The 23046-nt window shown below is 36.5% G+C and overlaps 1 protein-coding gene across 1 annotated transcript in view; it reads right to left on the bottom strand.

Moving 5' to 3' along the window:
• CUNH8orf34 (chromosome unknown C8orf34 homolog) overlaps positions 1-23046 on the bottom strand; it is a 302867-nt gene that overhangs the window by 206870 nt on the left and 72951 nt on the right. The window contains 2 exon segments of the mRNA XM_045861369.1: positions 2617-2789; positions 18487-18515. Of these exon segments, the coding sequence (XP_045717325.1) occupies positions 2617-2789; positions 18487-18515 (202 nt within the window).

Raw genomic sequence — 23046 nt, 5'->3', positions numbered from 1 at the left:
CTGGTATAAGTTCAGAAGTACTGTTTCATATTAGAAGATGAGAGAGATATAGTTTCAAAATCCATAGTTTATTGTTATTCTTTACATTGTGTTCAGAGAAGCATGCACTCTTTCAGCTCTACAGGGGCATCTGGCCAGGATTCTACCACTTTCTTCATTTCATAGGTAATACTTCAACTTATAATTTAAAGACAGAGAAAAATAAAACTGAAAACATTTTTTAAGTATTTTAAACAAATATTTGAGAGATTTTTATGGATTGAGTTTTATGAGTAAGGAATGGAACTAGGATGGCAGAAAAGATTCCCTTTAATGGGTGTTCAAGAGGAAATGAGAGCTCACTGAAGCTAGGGAGAAAATAGAAACTGTGACACTGGCAGTGAATAGCTCTGATTATTATGATGACTGAATGAAAGTAGACATTTCTCTATTTTACATTTATGAACTAAAGTTCTAGCAATGAATAAAGATAAAGGTCTGGTGAGTTTCATATGCCTGATAGTAAAAATAAAATTACTCTCATTGACAGGTAAAATTGATTTGGCATTTCACAAAAGAAGGTAAATGGATTTTAAAAAATGGTTTTATTCTCCTGCTCTAGGACACTCAAACTATTTAAATAATTTAAAAGTTATTTCTCATGGAAATAGAGTCAATTTTTTACATTCTGAAGCACATTAATGAGTATTCTGAATTTCCTTCCCTCTAGACAAGTGATAAGTCAAAGTAAAAAAAAAAAACAAAAACCCTGAGAGCTATTGCATTGTAGGAAATACAATTTTCTCCTTGAGAAAGAATAGTTATTGCTTGCTGCTAAATCTAAGGTGGGATATTCAAAGTGACTGTGGCTACTGTGTGCAGAGGAAGCTCTTCTCTGGTGCTCATCTAGCAACACTCTCAGAAAGTGTCGGCCCCTGTCGCATTTCAGGTCATGAGTATTTGTATCCATTTTCTCCATCTCCTGCAGGCCACGCTTCACATAATGCGTTCTCACTCCAACTTCCTCAAAGAAGTTTTCATTGCTGTTTTAAATGTTACTCATTGCAACTGCTATTACAAAAGTGGCTATTACACATAGATCTTTTTCTAATAAACATGATCTGAACATTCTCCTTCTATCAGCACATGGAAACAGGAAATCTCCCATCACCATTTTGAGTATCACAGGCCTGAGTAAAATGACATGTGGACTTTCAAATACACAGATTGTAATAGTTTCAAACATCAAATAAAAGAAAATGTAAGTAATTATATGCAATCATAGCTATCAACTCTAAACTTAAAAGATTCTAACCAAGGTTTCTCTCTCTTCATATTCCACCTTAACACTGGCTTATATTGTCTAGTATACATTTAATAGTTTTCTTTTCCCTGTTGACTATATATCTCTTGTACATCAGAAGTCCTCCCTCTCCCATTATTTTTGAATTAAATCTATTGGGCTGACATTGATTAATGAAATTACATAGGTTTTAGGTGTACAATTACATCACAAACCACCTGCACTTAGCATTGTGTGCTCACCACCCAAAGATTTGTCTCCTTCCCTCACTGTACATTTGACCCCCTTGACCCTCTTCATTCTCCTCCCACCCTCTTTACCTCTGGTAACCACCACACTGTTGTCTGTGTCTATTAGTTTGTTGCTTTCAGTTTTATGTCCCTCATTCTGAGAGGGTATTTTTTGAACTTGACCCCAAAGGCAAGAAAGGTATAAGCAAAAATAAATGAATGTGACTATACCAAACTAAAAAGCTCCTGCACTACAAAAAAAAATGCTATCAACCAAAGACAAGGACCTGAAGGGGGAGAAGATACTTGCAAGCTTACTTCCAATAAGGGGCTAAACATCTAAAATATATAAGAAACTCATACAACTCAACAATAGCAAAACAAACGATCCAATTAAAAAGGGAAGAGGACATGAACTGACACTTTTCCCAAGAAGACACACAGACGGCCAATAGATGCATGAAAACATGCTCAGCGTCACTAACCATACAGGAATTGCGGATCAAAACCGCAATCAGATACCACCTCACATCTGTTAGAATGGCTATCATCAATAAGTCAAGAAATAACAAATGTTGGAAAGGATGTAGAGAAAAAGGAAACCTCATTCACTGCTGGTGGGAATGTAAGCTGGTAGAGCCACTATGGAAAACACTATGGAGGTCCGTCCAACAATTAAGAACAGAGCTACCACACTACTTAGCAATGTCTCTTCTGAGTATCTGACCCAAAAATTTGAAAACATTTATTATAAAGATATATGTACCTCCAATTCTTAACAGTTAGCCATGCCCCACCCAACATTATAGAAAGTCTCAACTGACAGTTATAGCCTTGAGATTATTTCTCTGTTTGGGATTATAGCAAAGAAATGGTAATTTTCTCAGATGTAAAGAAAAAAATCACAACCAAAACCTAAAAGCAAATCAAGTAGCACTCTAATGTTAAAGCAGAGAAATTAATGTTTATCTTGTGGGAAGTCAACATAATTTTCTATATAAAATTGCTAAGAGTTATTTCAAGAAATCATGCAGTTGGATTTATTTTGCCTTTACCTTGTAATGATTAATAATATTCAGAATCTTAGATGACATTTAATCTTACCTTCCTGCAGGGCTACAGCTGCTGTCTTCACTTTCCCATTGTTCATTTTTACTTCTCGGAATTGGGGGCTGCAGCATTTCAGCCGCTAATGGATCGGCATCATTCTCTTCTCGACCAATCCATTCCCCAATCACACAGGGTCTCAGAAGAGAGGAGTTAAAGGCCATTGTTTCCTGAAGAACAGAAAAGAATGTGCCGCCAGAGATTATTTACTCTGATCACTAGGACAACAAGGAAATAATTTGGCTAGAGTTTCAGCTGCTTCCTCACATCAAAAGATTCCTTTTTTTCTTTCTGAATTAAGTTAAAATTTCAGTTCTCTCCATCACCACTGGATCACTTACTCTATGTCATTTGTGCTGATTCCTAAAGGTCACTGTCACAAAGGACAAAGGAGTGAAATCTTCTATTTCAATCTGGAAGCTGCATGTGTGTTCTCAGGAAGGAGGTACAGGATGAAAGTTTGTGGTAGAAGGAAGAGTGTGTTGTGAGGCCCACACAGTGAAAGAACTTGGTGTCGCTGGGAAATTTTAAGTAATTTTGCAGGAGGAAAGTGGAATGGGGTCAGGACATAAGGGAAAAAGGAGATGGAGCTGGAAGGTGCACTGCCTCCAATTGGGGGCATTTTGAACTTTTAGGATCCAGATGAGGTTCCAAGTAGGGCGATGTCACTGAAAGGTATCCTATGCTAATTCAGAAATGTCAATGTGATTTCCTTTCATACACTTGGATATGATGTGGCTCTTTAAATGATATTTTCAATATTTGTTATTTAATCCTTTAAAGTGTTATGAGAATACTGAATACATGTAATTACTAAGACTATCTTGGTAAGTGGAAAAAGGCAGGTTAAAAAATAGTACCTATTTTATAATCTAATTTTGTTTAAACATTCATATGGATGTATATCCATCATTGATACATTAATCTATTAATTTATTCCTTGTCTTATATTTATTCATACCTACTATGTGCCAGATACTGCTTGATTTGTTGGAAGAAACTATTATAAGACTAAATTTTAATAGTTTTATCTGAATGCAGGAAGCATAGGTTAATTTTAATTTATCTTTCTGGCACAGCCATGACTTTCCAATATTCTATGATAAATATGCATTTGTCTTATAGTGAGAAAACATCTAATTTAAAATATCTTGATCTGAGGGGCACAGGCTTCCCTTAAATTATGTTTAGCTGTAATTTTTAGTATTACAAGAGTCTTGGTCAATTCCTTAAAAATTCAGACCTGGTCTCTGAGTCTTTACAATGCTCAGAAATAATATACAAATAAAACAATACAACAGAAACATAGTATTACAATATATACAATGTAATATTAATTAATATACCAATACAACACCTTATGCAATATTGAAATATGACTACAACATATTAGATAGACATTTACCCAAGTGGTAACAAGCAATAGGAAGTAGCTGTATATCTTAATATTGATTCCCAGCCCACAATGAAAAATGTAGCAAATATTTTAGTAATAATGTTGGCATAACTTAGCAACTAATCTGAATTCCTTCCATATTTATGTTCCCAGAGTCAGAAAATCAAAACACTATAATGGCTTTCAGCTCTGAAGTCACATAATCAAATTAATGTTTTGTAATATCTACAAAGGCATATTCATCTGCCACTATTTAATATTATTTGAAGTATAAGAATTAAAATTAACAACAATATTGTTAAATGTTAAACCTAAATTTGTTTCTGAAAGCAAATCAAGACAAAGACATGTTTTAGGATAAAAAAATCTATAAATTCATTTACAGCTTTAGAATCAGTTTTCGCCTGTGTGTCTCTGAAATGTTACTTCTCGGAATTTCACTTTCTCCAAACATAAAATGGGACGATGGGAATTACAAGACCTACTGTGACAGACGAATTACTATACTGGGGTAGCACAATTAGACTGTAGAATTCTGTACATATGCTATCAGACCACTTATTTAAGGATGTGGACTGATTTAAACCACTTCTCTATGTTTGATATATCTGGGGAAAAACACGGTAAACTGAACCTCAGGAATGGGCCAGCTGGGTAAGAACAGACACTTCAATGTAAATATGAACAGAGAAATGGAGCAGAGAATTGATGAGGCAGGTTTAATTCAAAGGTTATGATAAAAATTATATCAGTTTAGTTTTTTAATTTGCATATTTGATTCCTAGTAAATGTTTCTGCATAACAACTGTTAAAATCTAGTGGCTTTTTATTGAGTCATGCCTTAGCCTTGAGCTGTGCAAGTTGAATTCCTTATTCTTTGATGTTCACCCTCGGGTTGTAGTTTCTAGCGTGAATCTACCTTGTGGCTCTCCTTTGGAGGGTTCTCAACTCAACTCCCAAGGGGGAGTGACTCAAAGATCCAACCAGATAGTGCCTCCAGCTCCAAGTCCCACCCCTTGAAGTTTCATTTTATAGATAGTACATTTCAAAGGTTGGATAGTTAATTCAATGTTATTATTCTCATTTGTGTCAGGGGGCAGAACTGGGCTGAGACATTTGTCTTACTACAGGCTCAACATCGAAGAACAGGGGCAAAGAAACTGACCATTGTAACAAGAGATAGGTTCTGACACCACTCATGAGAAAGTACAATAGGATTTAGATTTGAGTATGCTCAAAAGGTGAGAACTGCAGAGAATCTGAAGGGAAAAAAAAAATCCTCCTTGGTCGCTTATTTGAAATGAAATAAATGAGATGCCACTGCCGCTGGAGTGCAGAGCACAGAGAGAAAGATAAGCAGTTTGATATGCAGCGGGTTTAACTCCAGCTGGCGGCAGAAACTCAGTGAGAAATGGCCGATGTGCGGAGCGATATGAAGACGTGCAAACGAGGGCAGCGGAGTCAAGAGGTGAATGTTTTATAGATGAAGAAAAATGTGACTCTACTGTTTCTTTTTTTCCTTTTTTCTTTTTTTGTGACTCTACTATTTTTATTTTTTGGAAAGCACAAAGCTTTTTTAAAAAAAATCTGCTTTTTAAAAAAATTATTGCATCTCTAAAATTTCATGAATATAGTCTATTTACCTGTAATAAATTAAGATAACGTATTTTTCTTTGGACAAATTGTGTATATTTGAGTAAGCTAAATAAACATATTTCCATAAGTCTTTATGGAAGCATTTCAGCAAAGACAGCAGTGCTCAGCCCACCACAGAGCACACCACAGACATCAGGACACGGCAGAAAATGTTTTTAAGTGCACTCTGAATAAAACATATTTTTCAAAATATTTTAAGCGTATGAATAAATAAATCATTTAAAATTTCAGTGCTAAACAATGTAAATCCTAATTACTCCTTCAAAACGTATAAATTTACTTTGCCCTCCTAAGACTAGAGGTCCCTAGATGTTGAGGTTCTTAAGTAAGTATATACTCAAATTTAATGAGAAAAGCATTTCCAGTAAAAAATTCTCCCAAAGGGAACAGGTTTGCTCGGTATTTCCTATCAGCAGGAAATTCATCCGCCTGAGGAGTTGTCTTAGGCCAGGCCTCCTCTCCCCAAGTAGCCCACCCAGGGGGTCAACCTACTGTTCGTGCAAGCCTGGATCATGCCTGAAATCCCTTTGTTTCCTCCATAATAACTTGCAAACTCTGATTTCATAAAACAAGAGCAAAATTTATATTGATTAAATTAAAAATAATTCAAAGAATAAAAACAATGCCTATGTGGTGAATTATGAAGTATCTTTATGTCTAACTAAAAATCATATAAATGATTTATAAACAACACTGATTAAGCCATTTCAGAAGAAAGTCTGTAGATGATAATCAATTAGGAATAGTAAAATATTTATTATAAACTCTTAAATTTCAAGTAATTTATTTTAATTCTGCCAGTTCACTAAAGGAAAATTTTAGAAGACAATCACACATAAAGTGTCTGATTTAACAGAAAAATGTTTGAACTTGATAATTGTCCTTAAACTAATCTACACACTGAACCTGAGTTAGCAAATAAAGAAACTTGGTGCAAACAGACAGTTAACAGTTCTCTTCCAACTGACCCTTTTTTTCCAGCTTTATTGAAATATCATTGACATATAACACCATGTAAGTTTAAAGTTATACAATATGATGTTTTCATATATGCAGATAATACAGAATGATTATCACAAGATGGCTAGTAACCATATCCATCACCTAACAAAATTACCTTATTTTTTGTGGTAAGAACTTTTAAGGTCTAGTCTCTTGGCACCTTTCAAGTATACAATGTATCAATAGTATTGTTAACTATAGTCACCGTGATGTGCGTTAGATCCCAGAACTTGCTCACTTTATAACTGGGAGTTTGTACCCTTTGACCACTTACATCAGTTTCCCCAGATCCATACCCCCGGCAACCACCACTCTACTCTGCTACTGTGAGTTAGGTTATTTATATTCCACGTATAAGTGAGATCATATGGCATTTGTCTTTCTCTGTCTGACATTCAACTTAGCACAATGACCTCAAGGTACATCCATTTTGTTACAAATGGTAGGGTTTCCTAGTTTTCATGGATGAGTAGTATTTGTGTGCATGTGTGAAAACACCAAAGAAAAGCAAGGGAATAAAGGGTCAGTCCAGGAATATTTATTCCAGGTCTCTCAAGTACTAGTTTTGAGATGTTAGAAAAAATCAGGAAATTACTCTAGCCTCAGTGTCCTCATTCATAAAACAGAAAAATCGTAACCACTTCCTTGGACTGGGGCAAGAACTAAATTCAATGACATGTGAGAAAATGCCCAGCATGCCTGCTAGCCCAAAGGGGTGCCTGATACTATCCCTCCTCATCTTCTCACTGTCTTCTCCATCCTCCAACCCATGATCTAAAACATTTTACTCTTAAAATGGAAATTTCATGTAAATATAAAAATAGAAAGAATCATAGAATAAACCCCTTTGTCAATTATCAATGCACAGGTAAGCTCCATCCTTAACTCAGCCTCCATCCTTTCCACACTCTCCCTTCCCTGCCCAGGTCGTTTTGAAGCAGATCCCATTCACTGTATCATGTCATCTGTAAAGTGCCCAACATGTTGCTCTGAAAAGTATGATTTTTATAGACAAACACAGTAACTATGATACCTAATAATAAATGAATAATTCTTTAATGTCCACAAATCCCTAATGAGTATTTAATTTCCCTGACTATCTCCGTTTGCGTACACAGGCTGGGCTCTAAGCAAGGCCCCACTCGTTCTGACTGATTAGCAGTCTTTTATATCTCCTTTAGTCTGTAGGTTTCCCTCCTCTGCCTGATTCCTCTCTCCTATAATTTTGTTGTTGCTGTTGTTATTCAAAAAACTCAAGTACTTTGTCCTGTGAGTTTCCCACAGTCTGGATTTTTCCCTTTGCATCCCTGCAATGTGGTTCAAAAGGTTCCTTTGCCCCTTGTAATTTCTGTAAATTAGTAGTTAGATTTGGATGCAGTTTTGTCTTTGCTGTTTTGTTTTTTGCAAATCATGCTTCAGAGAGAATGGATCAAGTTTCATGTGGAGGCACATAACATTTCATTGAGGCTTCTTGAGCAATGCTGGCAGCACTGATAAATATTCCTCAGGTCCATTAAATCAGTAGGAATTGTCAAATAGTGATAGTCTAATTTTATAATTCCACATTCATTTATTTGTTGAAATATTTCTGTAAAGATAAGCTTCATGTCATCAAATATTGGATTACTATGAAGTACAATTTGTATAGAAAAGGCAGACTAAATGTTTGATTCTTTAACAGTTTTGAAAATAACTCTGGGCCTATGATGTTGTCTAAAGATTATCAACTTATCTTGGATGAACACATAGATTTTAAAATATCAGATATAATTCACTGCAGTACAGTATTCAGTAGTCATATTCATGTTCAAATTTTCTCACTTGCTCCAGTGGGAGACTGATTAAGTTGGGCTCCTGCACTACTTGGCTGCCCTCCTAGAGGTCTTGTATGGTGTTCTTGCCTTCCTGCATGACAAGCTAGCTCAGGCACGGTGCGTGCCCTATCTGCTCCAGACTGGAGTGGCCACTGTGCTCATGGACTCCGATTCCTTTTAGTGGGAAATATATTTGAAGACTAGAACCTGGACTAGGGGACCTCATTGTTATTGGGTTTGCAAGAGTGGACACATCTAAGAAACAGATTTAAATATTTTAAATATTTTACTTTGACATAATGCACACTTCCAGAAAAGATGAAAAACAAAACAACCAAACTCCTGTATATCCTTCACCTAGATTGACCAGTAGTTGTTAACATGATAATGTCGACATTGTTGGTTGACATTTTGCTTTATCATTTTCTCCTTCTCTAATATATGATTAAATTCTTCTTAGAACCATATGAAGGTAAATTGCATATGTGATATTGTTTTATCCCTAAACACTTCAGGGTATATTTCCTATAAAGAAGGTCATCATCTTTTACGCCCACAGTACTAAGTCTCAAAACAAAAAAAGGTAACATTGATAAAAGACTAATATATCAACCTTGTTTAAATTTCCCCAATTATAATTTTTTTATCTCCTTTAAATGTGGAACAGTTTTCAGTCTTTGAAATTTACGACCTTCATGTTTTCCTAAAAATAAGGGCCAGTTATTTTTTACGCAGACCCACACCCGGTGCTTTTGGAGTGTTCTCCTCAGGGTTATAGTCAAATCATGCACTGTGATGAAAATAACACAGGTGTGATGCATTCTTTTCATATCAAAAGCCACATGATGTCAATCTGCCCTATCATGAGTGACATTTACCTTGATCACCTGGTTAAGGAACAGTCTTCCAGGATTCTCCATTGCAAAGTTACCGTGTTTCTCTTGTTAATTAGTAAGTGTGTTCTGGGAAGTAACTTTGTGACTATGTATATAACCTGTACTTCATCAAAGTTTCACCCACTAATATTAACATCCTTTGCTGACCCTCACCTGCAACAATTACTATGAGAATCGCCAATTTGTGATTTTCTAATGTCACCAAATATTCTAATTTTGACAAATTCTTATATGTTGGCACTATACTGTGACAAAGAGCTCTCTCTTCACTCCTGTTCATGTACGCATGTGTTGGGATATATCAGTATGGATTCATGGATTATGTTTTATTCAACAGACTATCACACATTACTACCATTTATTTTTAGGTTTTACTATTCTCAGTAGGAACTCCTACAAGCCAGCTCTGGTGTTCTTTTGACATGTTCCATCATTCTTTAGTTGCATCTTTATCTTCTGGAGCTAAAAGATACACCAGACTCAAGCTGTACAGTCCCAGCTGCAGCCCCAGATTTGGCCTGTTCCCCAAAAGCCTTCACACCTTTTAATAGAGAATGATTGATAGTTAGAAAATAATATTGGTCTCTAATAGTGCTTGCTGCCTGTAGAGAGTTATTTTAGTTTTTCAAATGAGAAATGTTGTAATTTCTTAATAATACTATCAAAACAGGATTATCTAATTTTTACATAAATTTGTTTATCTTACATGGATTTCTTTGCACTTATGTGAAAAATTCTGATCCTTAAGGGCACCAGCATAATTACCTCTTCGCTATATCACACAAAGCACACACAACAGTCTTTAACAATATCATCAGCACTGGCATTAACACCACAATGAGTAAAAACACTTTAAGAGCAGGCTACTGTTCCCTCTGTCCTCAGGGTACATCCACCAGACAACCATCAACTCACTGTGTTCACAATGACAGAATAATTCTCTCTGTGTGTTTACTTCAGAAATACAGTTGTGCTCATTTGCTTCATTTTGCTTTCAGTTATTAGAAGTCACTGTTTTAAGAATTAACTTTGTTTTAAAATTATATATAAAATATTCAAAGGATTCCAAAGTCAAATATTTGAATCCAAAAAGTCAAGTCTCTATTCCTATCCTCTACTCTCTGTACCTTCCTTTCTCCCTTATGTAACTTTAAAAAAATTGTTTGTGTGTGTTACAGGTGTTGCTACTGTTGTTTTAACTTTAATATTTCCAAAATTGTATCTACATTTCATTGTACTTAGTTAAGTAGTACACTATAAATATATTTTTTTCGTGCCTCTTTCATTGAACAATATATTTTGGGGATCCCTCTGGAGTCTCCTTTGGGTGGGTGAGCTATAATTTATTCAGTATTCTTTTAATGAACATCCATTTATTTAGTCTTCTGCCATTCAAATGTATAGTAACATGCATATATCTTTTCCTATTTTTGCCAGTGTGTCCTTGGAATAGACTCAGAGAAGCAGGATTATATGGTCAAATAGTAATTTTAAGTAATTAAGTAATTAAGAAATTACACTTAATTTCAGAGATATTAAAATTTTCTCTCCACAGCCTTTGCACCATCTTGCATTCCGACCAGCAGACTCACCAACAGCGTATTTTAACAAACTTTGGGAGTTTTTTTAGTGTAGTAGGTGAGCTGTGGTGTTTAGTTTGCATTTCTCTTATTTTGAACAAGGCTGAGTACCTTTCAAAGAAGCATTTTGCTTTTTGTTTTCTGCAAACAATGCACTCACATGCTCATTTCAGTGGACTGTAGGTCTTTCATGCCCTATTTTTAGAAGCGCCCTATCATTAGAGTTACTGAGCTTTGTCTGTGGTGCAAACCACAAATATCTTTCCCTGATTGCCATTTTCCACAGTTCACTAAAACAAAACATGGACAAGAAGCTTACTTACTGGCTGTCTTCCTTAATATTAGAACTGCCACCTGGTATAAATCAAACATACAACAAACACAGCACATAAAGCAGTTTAATAGATTTTCCTCTGCTGCCAAAAATATCATGTAATACACATGTAGGTCACATGTGAGGCACATGTAGGCAGGCAAGAGGCTCTGCAACACAGAAGCAAGACCAAAGGATCATAATGACTTCAGTATGTCCCACTGGGTATAAGAAATCCATTCTCCAAATACTGAGCGCCCTCCCCCCCCAAAAAAAAATCCAGATAGTTTGCTTGGGAAGAAATTAATACAAATGGAAAGTGAATAACAAAACAAAGCTATCAGTGAAAAAAAACCACCTTACTTTGAAGGAGTTAAGATTTCAGCCCTACATGGGAATACTTAGCAAGATGGCACATCATGTCTGCCCCAGAGTTATATGCTACACATTTAGCCAGTCTGAAATAATACCAAATAGGCTCTCTTTGAGACTCTTCGCTTTTTAGTGAGGCAAGATAACAAAAGTGGTTAAGAAAATGGGTTCTGGAGTTAAATTTGCACTCACACCTGAGTTCTGAGGTATATCATCTACACCTGCAAGTTTGCACAACTTTCCACACCCTGTGGGCATCCACTGTCCCCTGCGTAAAGTGGAGATTACAAGACCTTCCGCACAGGACTGTTGTGATGTTAGTGAGAAAGTGTGCTCAAAGCACTTGGCACAGTGTCTGTCACACTACACACACACATCTATCATTGCCTGCCCTGTTGGCCTTTTTCCTGGTCTCATATACACTCAATTTCCACACTGAAAGGCTGAGCATGAACACTACCTGACTTGCTTTCGAGGGTACCATCATAGTAGAACAAGTTAGAGCTCTTGAGATAATAACATGGCTCACAGAAAATATCTTGACAGTGGGAAAAATGGTAAATGGCCATGAAAGGTAGAGCTGAATTAGAGAAATAAAACTATTTTAGTTCCAGCCAGTTATTTACTCAACACTGACCAAAGGCTTAGTGCAGGCTTAGTAGGCACTGTGAACTGAGAGTTTCTGATAAAACAGCAATCATTAATTGAGTGATTACTCGGCACCAGGCACTATACCAGGAAACTGGTTGGCATAACCCAATGGGGAGGTTGAGAACAAGGTCTCTGGAGTATCGACTGTCTTTCTGGGTGTGAGTTCCAGTTCCTCCATTTACTGTGGGAAAGGGGAACTTATGAAACTATGAGCTCTATTTCTGCACCCATCACACTGGTGAAAAATGGCACCTAGACCATATACACAGTACCATGGTGAGGAGCACATGCTCTGCAGTGCATTTGCCTGCGCCCGTGTTCTGCATGAACCTTCTCTTTGTATATCCTCTGGTAAGCTTATTAACCTCCCTGAAACAGCACAGTCTGCTGGGTTGTTTAAAAGACATGTAGACCATCTGTAAGTCTAAATACTGTAAGTTGTATCTTTTACTTAAGCCAGAACATCACAGAGCCCTGTCCTATTACTCACTGTTCTGAACGATCTAACTGAACTTTGCTTCTGCTTTATGACATCTGCCTAGGTCAGCCCAAATTATCCAAAGAACTCCTATGAAAACAACAATGTTATTTATATAAGAATATATATTTTTTAATTGTGGTTAGAAAATGTAACTTAAAATTCACCATCTTAGTTATTTTTAAGTATGCAGCTGAGTAATGTTAAGTGCCTTCGTACTACTATGCAACCGATCTCTGTGCAAAACCAATGCTGAGCAGGTATCCTTCATCTTGCAAAACTGAAGCCCTGTACCCATGAATGCCTATTGCCACCCCAGCTCCTGGCAGCCACCATTTTACTTTGTTTCTATGAATCTGACTACTTTGGACACCTCATATAAATGGAATTGGACAGTACACATCTCTCTGTGGCTGGCTTATTTCACTTAGCATCATGTCCTCAAGGTTCATCCACATTGTAGCATGTCATAGGATTACTATTACAGTTGTCCTGATTTTCTCCTTTTGCTCCCCCCAACCCAGCACCCCTCATTCCCTCAGGCAATCCCCACACTTTTGTTCATGTCCATGGACCATGCAGATAACTTCTTTGGCTACTGCATTTCCCAAACTGTACCTTACATCCCCATGGCTATTCTGTAACTACCTATTTGTACTTTTTAGTCACCTCATCTCTTCACCCTTTCCCCTACACTGCCCTTCCATCTGGCAACCGCTAAAACCTTCTCTGTGTCCATGATTCTGTTGCTGTTCTTGTTTGTTTGCTTTGTTTTTTAGAGTCAATTGTTGATAGATATGTATTTATTGCCATTTTATTGTTCACAGTTTTGCTCTTCTTCTTTGTCTTAAGTCCCTTTAACATTTCATATAATAATGGTTTGGTGATGATGAACTCCTTTAGTTTTTTTCTTATCTTTTTAAGACTAATAATACTGCACTGGATGTGTATGTCACATTGATCATCTCTTCACCCATAAATGCACACTGGGGTTGCTGCCACCTTTTGGCTACTGTGAATAATGATGCAGTGCATGTGGTGTGCAAATATATCTTGGAGATTTTGCTCTCAATTCTTTTGGATATATATCCAAAAGTGGGAAAGTAGGATTGTTGGATCATCTGCTAATTTTAGTTTTAACATTTTTGAGAACTACCATACTGTTTTCCACAGTAACTTCACCACTTTACTTTCCTACCAATAGTACAAAAAGCAATTTCTCTGCATCCCCACTGGTGCTTATCATTTTCTGGGTTTTTCTGTTTGTTTGTTTTTATATAGTAGCCATCCTGATGGGTATGAGTGGTATCTCACTGCAGTTTGGATTTTTTCACATGCTTTTTGGCCATTTGTATATCATCTTTGGAGAAATGTCTATTCAAGTCCTTTGCTTACTTTTAATCAGGATATCTGCTTTGTTGTTGTTGAGTTGGGGGTTCTTCATGTATTCTGAATATTAACCTCTTATTAGATATTTCTCATATTCCAAAAGTTGCCTTTTCACTCAATTGCATTATTTAGTTCACAGAAATATAAGAATATTTTTGAGGATATTATTGACACATTATGCAGTACCTACCACATGAGGACAGTGGGAGACATATACCTTAGGATCCAGTAGCAGAAATAGCTGGTTTTCTTGTAAACAACTGATTTGCTGTGATCCTATGGGTGACAGCAACACCAAGTGACAAAGGCTCAACCGACGCTCAACTAAAACAATGATGTCGAACTGCATTTTTATGTAGTGGGTGCTTTCCTCTGTCCTTTCAAATGATTTTTCCAAATATTTCTTTAAATTCCTTTATATTTTGGATGTTTTTAGCAATCTGAAGTTATTTTTTATTGGGAGAGTAACCGATGTTATTTTTAATAGCTACTAAAAACATTACATTTCACAGAGAACGAAACTAAAGCTCAGCATCTATAAATAACTTTCTGAAGCTACATAATTAGTAAACAGCAGGATCTATGATTCAACCAAGGTCTATCTGTGGATTTTTCCAGAACACCAAGCTATTTCTTCAAGGAATGAAAAAATTGACCATGAATAGTAAAATAACAGCAAACTCACAATTATTAACAACCACACATAAAACAAAAACAAAAAGAAACTAAGCAAACAACTAGAACAGGAACAGGACCACAGAAATGGAGATCACATGGAGGGTTAGCAACAGGGGAGTGGGAGGAGGAGAGAGGGGGAAAAGATATGGAGAATAAGTAGCATAGACGGTAGGTAGAAAATTGTCAGGGAGAGCAAGAACAGTATGGGAAATGTAGAAGCTAGAGAACTTACGACACATGGACATGAACTAAAGGGCTGAAATGTGGGTGGGAGAGGGTGTGCAGGGGGGAAGGGAATGAAGGGGGGGTAATGGGACAACTGTAATAGCATAATCAATAAAATATATTTTTTTAAAAATTTGACCATGACACAAGGAGTGTCCTTTGTAATGTGGTTGTTGTGTTCCCTAAGAGCATATGGGAAGTGAGATCACTTTCTGCCAGAGTGGTCAGGGGAGGCTGGAGCTTGAAAGACAGAAAAGTGGGTGGGGGGGGGGCACTGGGAGGGTGGAGGACAGATGACAATGAACAACAATGTGACAATAAATAGAAATATGGCCTGGAAGTACTGGGTCTGGCTGCCTCACACTAGTCCTTGTTGAGTACAGCAAAGACTGTGACAAAGAAAAAGAATGAAATAAAGCATAAGACATAGATTTCAGTGGAGACTGTTGATTCTAGTCTTAAGAAATTTGAACTTAATTTGGTAAGTATCAGCGAGTGACAGAAAATTTTTCAGCAAGATTTGGTTTAAGAAAGATTCCTCCAGTGAAGGTCTTAAATAGGGTTCTCTAGAACCAGAGACTGAGAAACTAATTTACTGGGGGTGAGTGTCTCTTAAGTGAAATCTGTGAAATCAGGAGAAATGGGAAGAAGCTAGGCAAAGATAAGGTTCAACTAAAGTCTACTCTCAGCCTGATCCCCTAAGAAAGCTCCGGAATGTGAATGACAACTCAGAGTCTTATTTCCTTCAATCCCTGCCTGACGCCAACCCAGGCATTCCTGGGCAGAACAGCTCCTTCTGGGTCGAATCCATCCTCAGATGATGCATGAGCCCACAAGTACCAACAGGCACAGCTGAAGGATGGGTCACTCTGCCCTAGTAGGCACCAACCATGTCTACCATATGGCATTTTGAAGGATGAACTGGAATGGTAGGGGTCTAAAACAGTATATGTAGATATGAAAGGTAATACCATCTAAATTTGTGTAATGGCTAATAGGATAATAATGGTTTTCCAGATATGTCCACATCCTGATACCCAAACCTGTGAATATCAAACATTTCATGGCAAAAGGAACCTTGCATCATTAAGGCTAAATATGTTAAAATGGGGGAAGGAGAGTATCTGGATTAGCTGAAGGGCCTCAACCTAATTACTACAGGGTTCCATAGAAGTGGAAAGCTTTCCCAGGCTGAAGACAGAGATGAGATATTGCTGGTTTTGAAGACATAGAAAAGGGGCCATGCACCAAGGAATGAGCCAGCCTTTAGAAGTTGGAAAAGGCAAAAATATCAAACCAAACCAAACCAAACCAAAACGGGTTTCCCTAAAATTCAGGAGGAAATACAACCTTATGACACCTGGGCTTTAGCCCCAGAAAACTCATGTTGAACTTCTAAACTATAAGATAATAAGTCATCTTGTTTTAATTTGTTACAGCAGTAATAAAAAATTGATACAGTGGCTAAGCAGTAAGACATTGATAAAATTCACACAATTTTTTAAAAGGCTTAAAAATATGATCAGCCTTGCTTTATCTTTCCATTTGAAGTACAATTAACAATTCTTACCCTGTTCAGAATTCATAAACTAATTTTAAAGGTTGCAGAAGAAATAATTTCAATGAAATGACAGTAACAGGTCAGTATATTATTATAAAGATTAAGAAAAATATATCTTTAGTGGACACCCCAAATTGTTAATGAAAGATTATGCATTGGAAGAATATGCATTTATTTTTATTACTATACTAAAGACATAGGTGTCAGCTCACCACAAACTGTAAATCTTTCTGTTTAACTATTTTTTAGCACCTGCCCGAGACTCTTTCTCACTGAGGAAAATGTAAAATTGTGAGCCCTGTGGTCACCAGAGGGAGCCATGGGGCAGGCTGTCCCTCTCCTCCAAGGCTGGTCCAGGAAGGTGAAGGATGCTGGCTGTGAGGCCAGAGATCTGCGTTTCTTTGGTATTATCTGGTTCTCTTAAAAATCAGGTGTGAGAGTGGGAACAATTTTTTATACTAACATAAATATTTTTATTAAAATTCAAAAGGTATATTCCTATTTGGAATATAAAAATGCTAAGTATTTTTATAAAAATAATATAACTATTACATTATATATTATTATTTTAAAATATGAGTATAGAATATTATTCCAATTTTGTACAATACTTTTGACCATTTTCTTTCTATTTATCTAGCCACTAAGCCAAATTCAGCACATTTTCTGTTTAGAAAGATATTTGTATCAATGTTCACCAAATACTGATGGCTATTTCTAGGTGCTTCTCACTTTTCCAACTATATATGTCTCATGTCAAACTTTTTTCTATCTAAAACAACATATCACAACAGATTGATTGAAGAAGCAGATATGAAAATTCAACAGTTTTCAATTAATCAAGACATTAAAGAGATTTTTAAAACTGTAAATAATGTAACTTTCTCACAGATTCCTTATTTTAGAAAATAAAACATTGTCTCATAAAAGCCTTTTTGTTAAGGTAGTGGTTTTGTCATTGCTTTTTAAAAATAAATGCATGTAAAATTTTTATGAGTTTTAATTCCTAATATGGTAAATATTAATACATATAATCTACATAAAGCTTTTTGGGATCTTCTATAATTTTTAAGATTATAAAGGAGCCCTGAGAATAAAAAAAAAGAAAGAGAACTTCTATCCCAATGACTCCTAACCGTATAACAGCAAATCAAATCTTTCTTATGAGCCACAACTCATATGGACATGTTTGACAGAGAACTCAAAATAATCCAGAAGAGAACAGCTTTCCAACCTGTCAAATCTGCTCTCCCACCTTGTCTCTAATGGCCCCACAGCTCACTGAGTTTCTCATCTCCCAAAACTAAGAATCTCCACTGACTGATCCCTTCAACGCACCCCAGCTCCAACCCGTAGCAAGTTCCACTGTTACTACTGCTAAAATATCTTCCTATCATACCGCTTCTCACCACCATCATCACTATCACCCCAGTGCAAGATTTTCTTGGCATCTTAAAAATTAAAAAAAAAAAAACATACTGAGTAAAGTTTACAAAGGGTAGTTACAGAAAAGAGTAAGATCATCAATCATCATCATCAAAATACAAGCAGAATCCAAATTTATGTAATAAATATTACTAGCTTTTCTGTTTTAATATAGTTTTTAATAATTACAGTGATTCCATTTTCTCTAGCCAAACTCAAAAATCCTTAACTCAAAAGAATATGTGATACTTTAAATTTCATATAACTTTCATTTAAAAAATCTAAGCATACAACTTTAAAAGCTTTAAAACATTAGCACCAAATAAACTGTATTTGAACATTTTATGTTTCAAAAACTTTTTCATTTAGACCATGGATTAAAATCTATATTCTATATGTTCTTTTTATTAGATGTATATAGTTCAACTTACCTTATCGAGTTCATCTGAAATTGCAATACCTGGGATTCAAAAGAGATTTATAAAAATGTTTTAGAAGCAATATTTAATAACCTAAGTTTAAAAACAAAGACAAAAGCTCTATTTGTAAAACTACTGTGTTCTCCATTTTATTTTTTCTTTTTATTAGTGCTTCAACATAATGTGGTATATCCTTTCTACTAATGAAAACAAGTGAGGACTTTAAGTTAACTATGACTGCGTGAACTGCTGAAACAACCCAAATGATGCAACAAAAACCCACCAATAGCATGCTTCTTGTTAGATGTAGAGCTGGTGCACAAGGGTAATTTAGGGATGTAGTCTTTATGTTAGAATGACAATCAAGTACAACTTAGCCCATTACAATTCCGTTCTTGCTTATGAACTGATTTAGACTCCCACAGTGATAAAATATTATGGCAGAATGGTGGCTGCAGATCATTTATTTTAATTCCCTTATTTTACAGACGAGCACACTAACTAGAGAGCTTCAGGGGTTTGCCCTGCAGTCCCCTAAATTGACAGTTTCTTAGGCCAATGGATAAATAATCCTTCCCCACAACTTTCCTGCTTATCATCCACACATTCCTCACTGTACATCATTTTAATTCCTGTCTTTACCATTTCTCCAAAATTGTTGTGTCAGTAATATAAAAATTTAGTCCTTGAATTTCTCTCTCTGTGATGACAGACACTGTTAAGCTCACTCTCTTTCTTGACATGCTACCCTCTCTTTTCTATTCTCCCACTTTGTCTCCTTACAGGCATCCTCTTCTTCGAGGGAGTCCTTTCCTGAAATGCCAAGGGTTTTTTGCTGAGCTGTCTTTCTCTTCTTCTCTTCCCGTGGTTAGCTAACCCATACCACAGATACCTTTATTTCTCTATGTGGTGATAACTAACAAATATTTTTCTCCAGCACAGACTTTCCTCCTGCACGAGTTGCTGAATTCCTCTGGGCGTGTCAGTCATGTCAGGCTACACACTTCACTGTCTCTTCATATCACTTCTCCCTTTTTTTTTTTTTTTTGAGTGATGTTGTGTCTGATGCTGTACACAGGCGCTGTGGCCAGGCATTGGAGCTGGTGTGACCAGCCGTTGGGTTTGGGGCATAGGATACAGGAATATGGTGACAAACCCCAGTGTGGGGTGGGCAAAGAGACAAGGAAAGGTCTAAAGTCTAGAGTCCAAAGGAACACAGAGAAAATAAGAATAGGGTTGAAGCTAAAGTTCAGCAGGCTATAAAGTGCAAGACAGAATGAGCTGGGTTATTAAAGGGAAAAACACACTCAAGAAAAAATGCCTGCGTAATGGTCCTCTCACGTGCTCAGGAATGAAGTGTCTGCGGAGGGTGCTTGATGGGATCCCAGACCACCTCCCACTCCACTAACCTAACAAATCAATTATCTCAGTGAACGACATCAGTCTTTCCCATGTAGATAAAACTAGAAACACAGGTGTATTTGAGACTCATTCTTCATAGCAATATTCTATGAAATTCTCTTTTGGTAAGAATTATTGGGAGCAAATAATTTTATATGTTACTGCACTAAAAGAGAGTCTAGTTACCACTTTGAGAATTTTGGGTAACCTAAGCTTAACAATTATTCAAGGACTTGCTGTATTACACATCTCCTTCAAACAAAGGAGAGAGGGCTCCTTCAAACAAAGGAGAGAGGGCTTCGGGAAGGAGTAGCTTACAGCTACCAGCCAGTGTCCGCACTGGGTGTGTGCAGTGGGGAACTCTAAGACATAATGGACTTGCAGCACAGAGTATATGTGAGATTAGTAAGAGACCCCAAAGTTTTCTGAACAGTTATAAACCTTGATACAGGCCTAACATAAGTACACTTTTATGAATGTTGGGGTTTAGAAATACATAAAGTTATAAATGGTCACTTGGAATAACTCAGATTTTAAGATAATGTAGGAATTTTATAGAACATCAAATGGTTTGTGTCACAGTCTATAATATATTAATAATTATTCCAGTTTACAAAAACCAAACATATATTTAACTACTTATATTTACATTTAATACAACAAAAACATTCTTTTCCAATCCAAATTCAAAATTAAAATGAATATATTATTTAAAATAAATATTTAAGACTTAATCTATTTTAACAGTGGGAGATAGTAGATATATAAAACAAAATTCTTTTTCATCCAAAGTCATAAACCTTAGATACCTAGAATTATATAACCCAAGATTACATTGTCTGAAATCCTCTTGATTTTTTTAAACTTTTTACATTAAATGTGCTTGATCTTGCAAAAAAAAGTTTTTTCATTAAATTTTTAGAAAGCTATCAGTTGATTTTTAAATTTCTTTTACATCTCAGTTTATAAATCCATTATTCATAAAGATAGCAATAATATTTTACCTATCTAGACTGTAGGCAAGAATTAGCAAGTAAGTCAAGGGCCTTCGAACAGTCAAGACCTGCATCATACGGAACCTGCCCATCGCTCATGAGCCAGCTCCTTGGAGCCTTGTCCACTGTCCGTCACTCTCAACTTCAGCAACTACCAGAAGTTGTTCTGCAGAGTCAAGAAACGTCACCAGTGAAAACTGGTGGTGAAGAAAAGGTTGTTAGGATGACATACTAAGATACAAGAAAATTATGGGTCCCAGAATAAAACTCAAACTAGATAAATGGAAAACTTGCCTTGGAGAAGGAATCATGCCTCTCATCATTCCTACCATTTGGTCTGACATATTTTGTCCAGATACCTATTATATTTTCTCACATTTACCTATTTTGATGATTTTGCTTAGTAAATTATCTAAGTAAATCTCCATCCTATTATAGATAGTTCTTTCTTTTCCCTGTTTTCAATGTCAAATTACTGAGGGTACTTTTCATTTCTTGTTATTTCACATTTAATCAAAGCTCAAATTGACTAAAAGAAGTTGGGAGAATTTGAAAGAAACACTTCTTTACAGAAACATGAAGCTCCAGTGGGAACCATTTATGATGAGTAGCCAGGACACTTCTCCTAGTGCCTAGCACAGCATTCACAGCTACTCATTAGCTTTTAAAAGCCATCGTATTTTAAGATAATATTTTTAAAGTTTATAGGAATTCAGGAACAGTGGTGAACACAAAATATGCAAGGGAAAATGCAGTGAGTGGGATGTTACCATACCCTCTAAGGGAGAAGGGACCAGGATTTGGTCGTGGGACCCTTGATGCTAGAGCACATGGTCTTCCTAGGCCTTGAAGAAAATATTATTGTATCAGAGCAGTCAAAGAGGCTGCAAATTCCTGTAACATAAAAGTCCCCACCCAACCCCTGCTACCAAGACTTCCATCTTCATCGCCTGTATTACCAGCTGCACCCTTTAAGCACCAACAACACAAAATTTGCTTTCCCTTGAAATACCTTCTTACACACGTGCTTCTCTCTCTGCCAGGAACATCCCCCCACCCCCCACGACACATCTCACCCTCCTTTTACCTTCGCTTGACCTTTTTATCCTTCCACACTCTGTTCAGGCATATTCTCCATCAGTTTGGCCCTAAGTCCCAATGAGGGCACTTCTATGGGTCCCTCAGCTTTCCTAACACACTTTCCACAAGTCTCTGGACTTCTGCTTTTCACAAATACCTCCCCTACTAAAGGTAAACTTGAGTTCTGGGTGCATGTAGTAACCATCTTTGTATTCCCACATAAATGTGTGGAGATTAGGTAAATGAACGTGCGGTGAATGAACAAACAATTACTATATTATCTGCTTTCATTTTCACTCACAGGCTGTTTATTCTCTAACTTGGCAATTTGCAACTGGTGCACCACAAGAACTGTTAAAACATGCAATACCTTACTATTTCGTCAGGGGCACTGACCTCTTTCCCCTTAGATTGTTAAATTAAAAAAAATGACAACAGCCAACATAATAATAACCATCTAATGTAAATGAATCAAAATTATACCTATTTTTTGTCAGATTGGCAAAAAATATATTTTTGGGTGTGCCACAGAATTTAGTAATTAGTTTATGCAGGGTATGAGATGAAAAAGCTTGAAAATTGCTGTTCTAACTTCTCAGGCTGTTTGTCAAACAAGACTTTTCAAGTGTGTTTTTGACTGGCAAACTCAGAAAGTCCTTTTTTTTCTTGGCAGAATCCAGATTGCTTTGTCAGCCATGGAGCACAAATATCTGTCCACTGTTCCCCCAACAGCTGGCCATTTTTCCCTGGTAAAGCCCCAGTCAGTGTTTCCACATGAACTGTAACCCACAGACCACTGTCTGGATGGATGGAAGATTCTCATCCTATCACTGTCTCACTTCAGAGAAATCTGCCAAAAGCAGTGAAGGCATCAGGCTCCGGAAGCACCAGAAGCCCAGCTACCCTGGGAGCACATCTCGAGCAGTGGGTTGTATTGAGCAATGTCACGTAATAGAGAACAGCTGCTCTTTAGCTCTTAGTTCATTTATTTATTTACCTATTTATTTTCAGCATAATTTCCCGAGATAAGCTACCATAAAAACCAAATACAGCATATCTATGAACACCAAAACACACGTAATCTCATATCAGAGGC

Source organism: Phyllostomus hastatus, unplaced genomic scaffold, assembly GCF_019186645.2.
Source record: "Phyllostomus hastatus isolate PE091 unplaced genomic scaffold, TTU_PhHast_1.1 phas_scaffold_21, whole genome shotgun sequence".
Lineage (NCBI taxonomy): Eukaryota > Metazoa > Chordata > Mammalia > Chiroptera > Phyllostomidae > Phyllostomus > Phyllostomus hastatus.
This window is presented reverse-complemented; position numbering and strand designations above follow the sequence as displayed.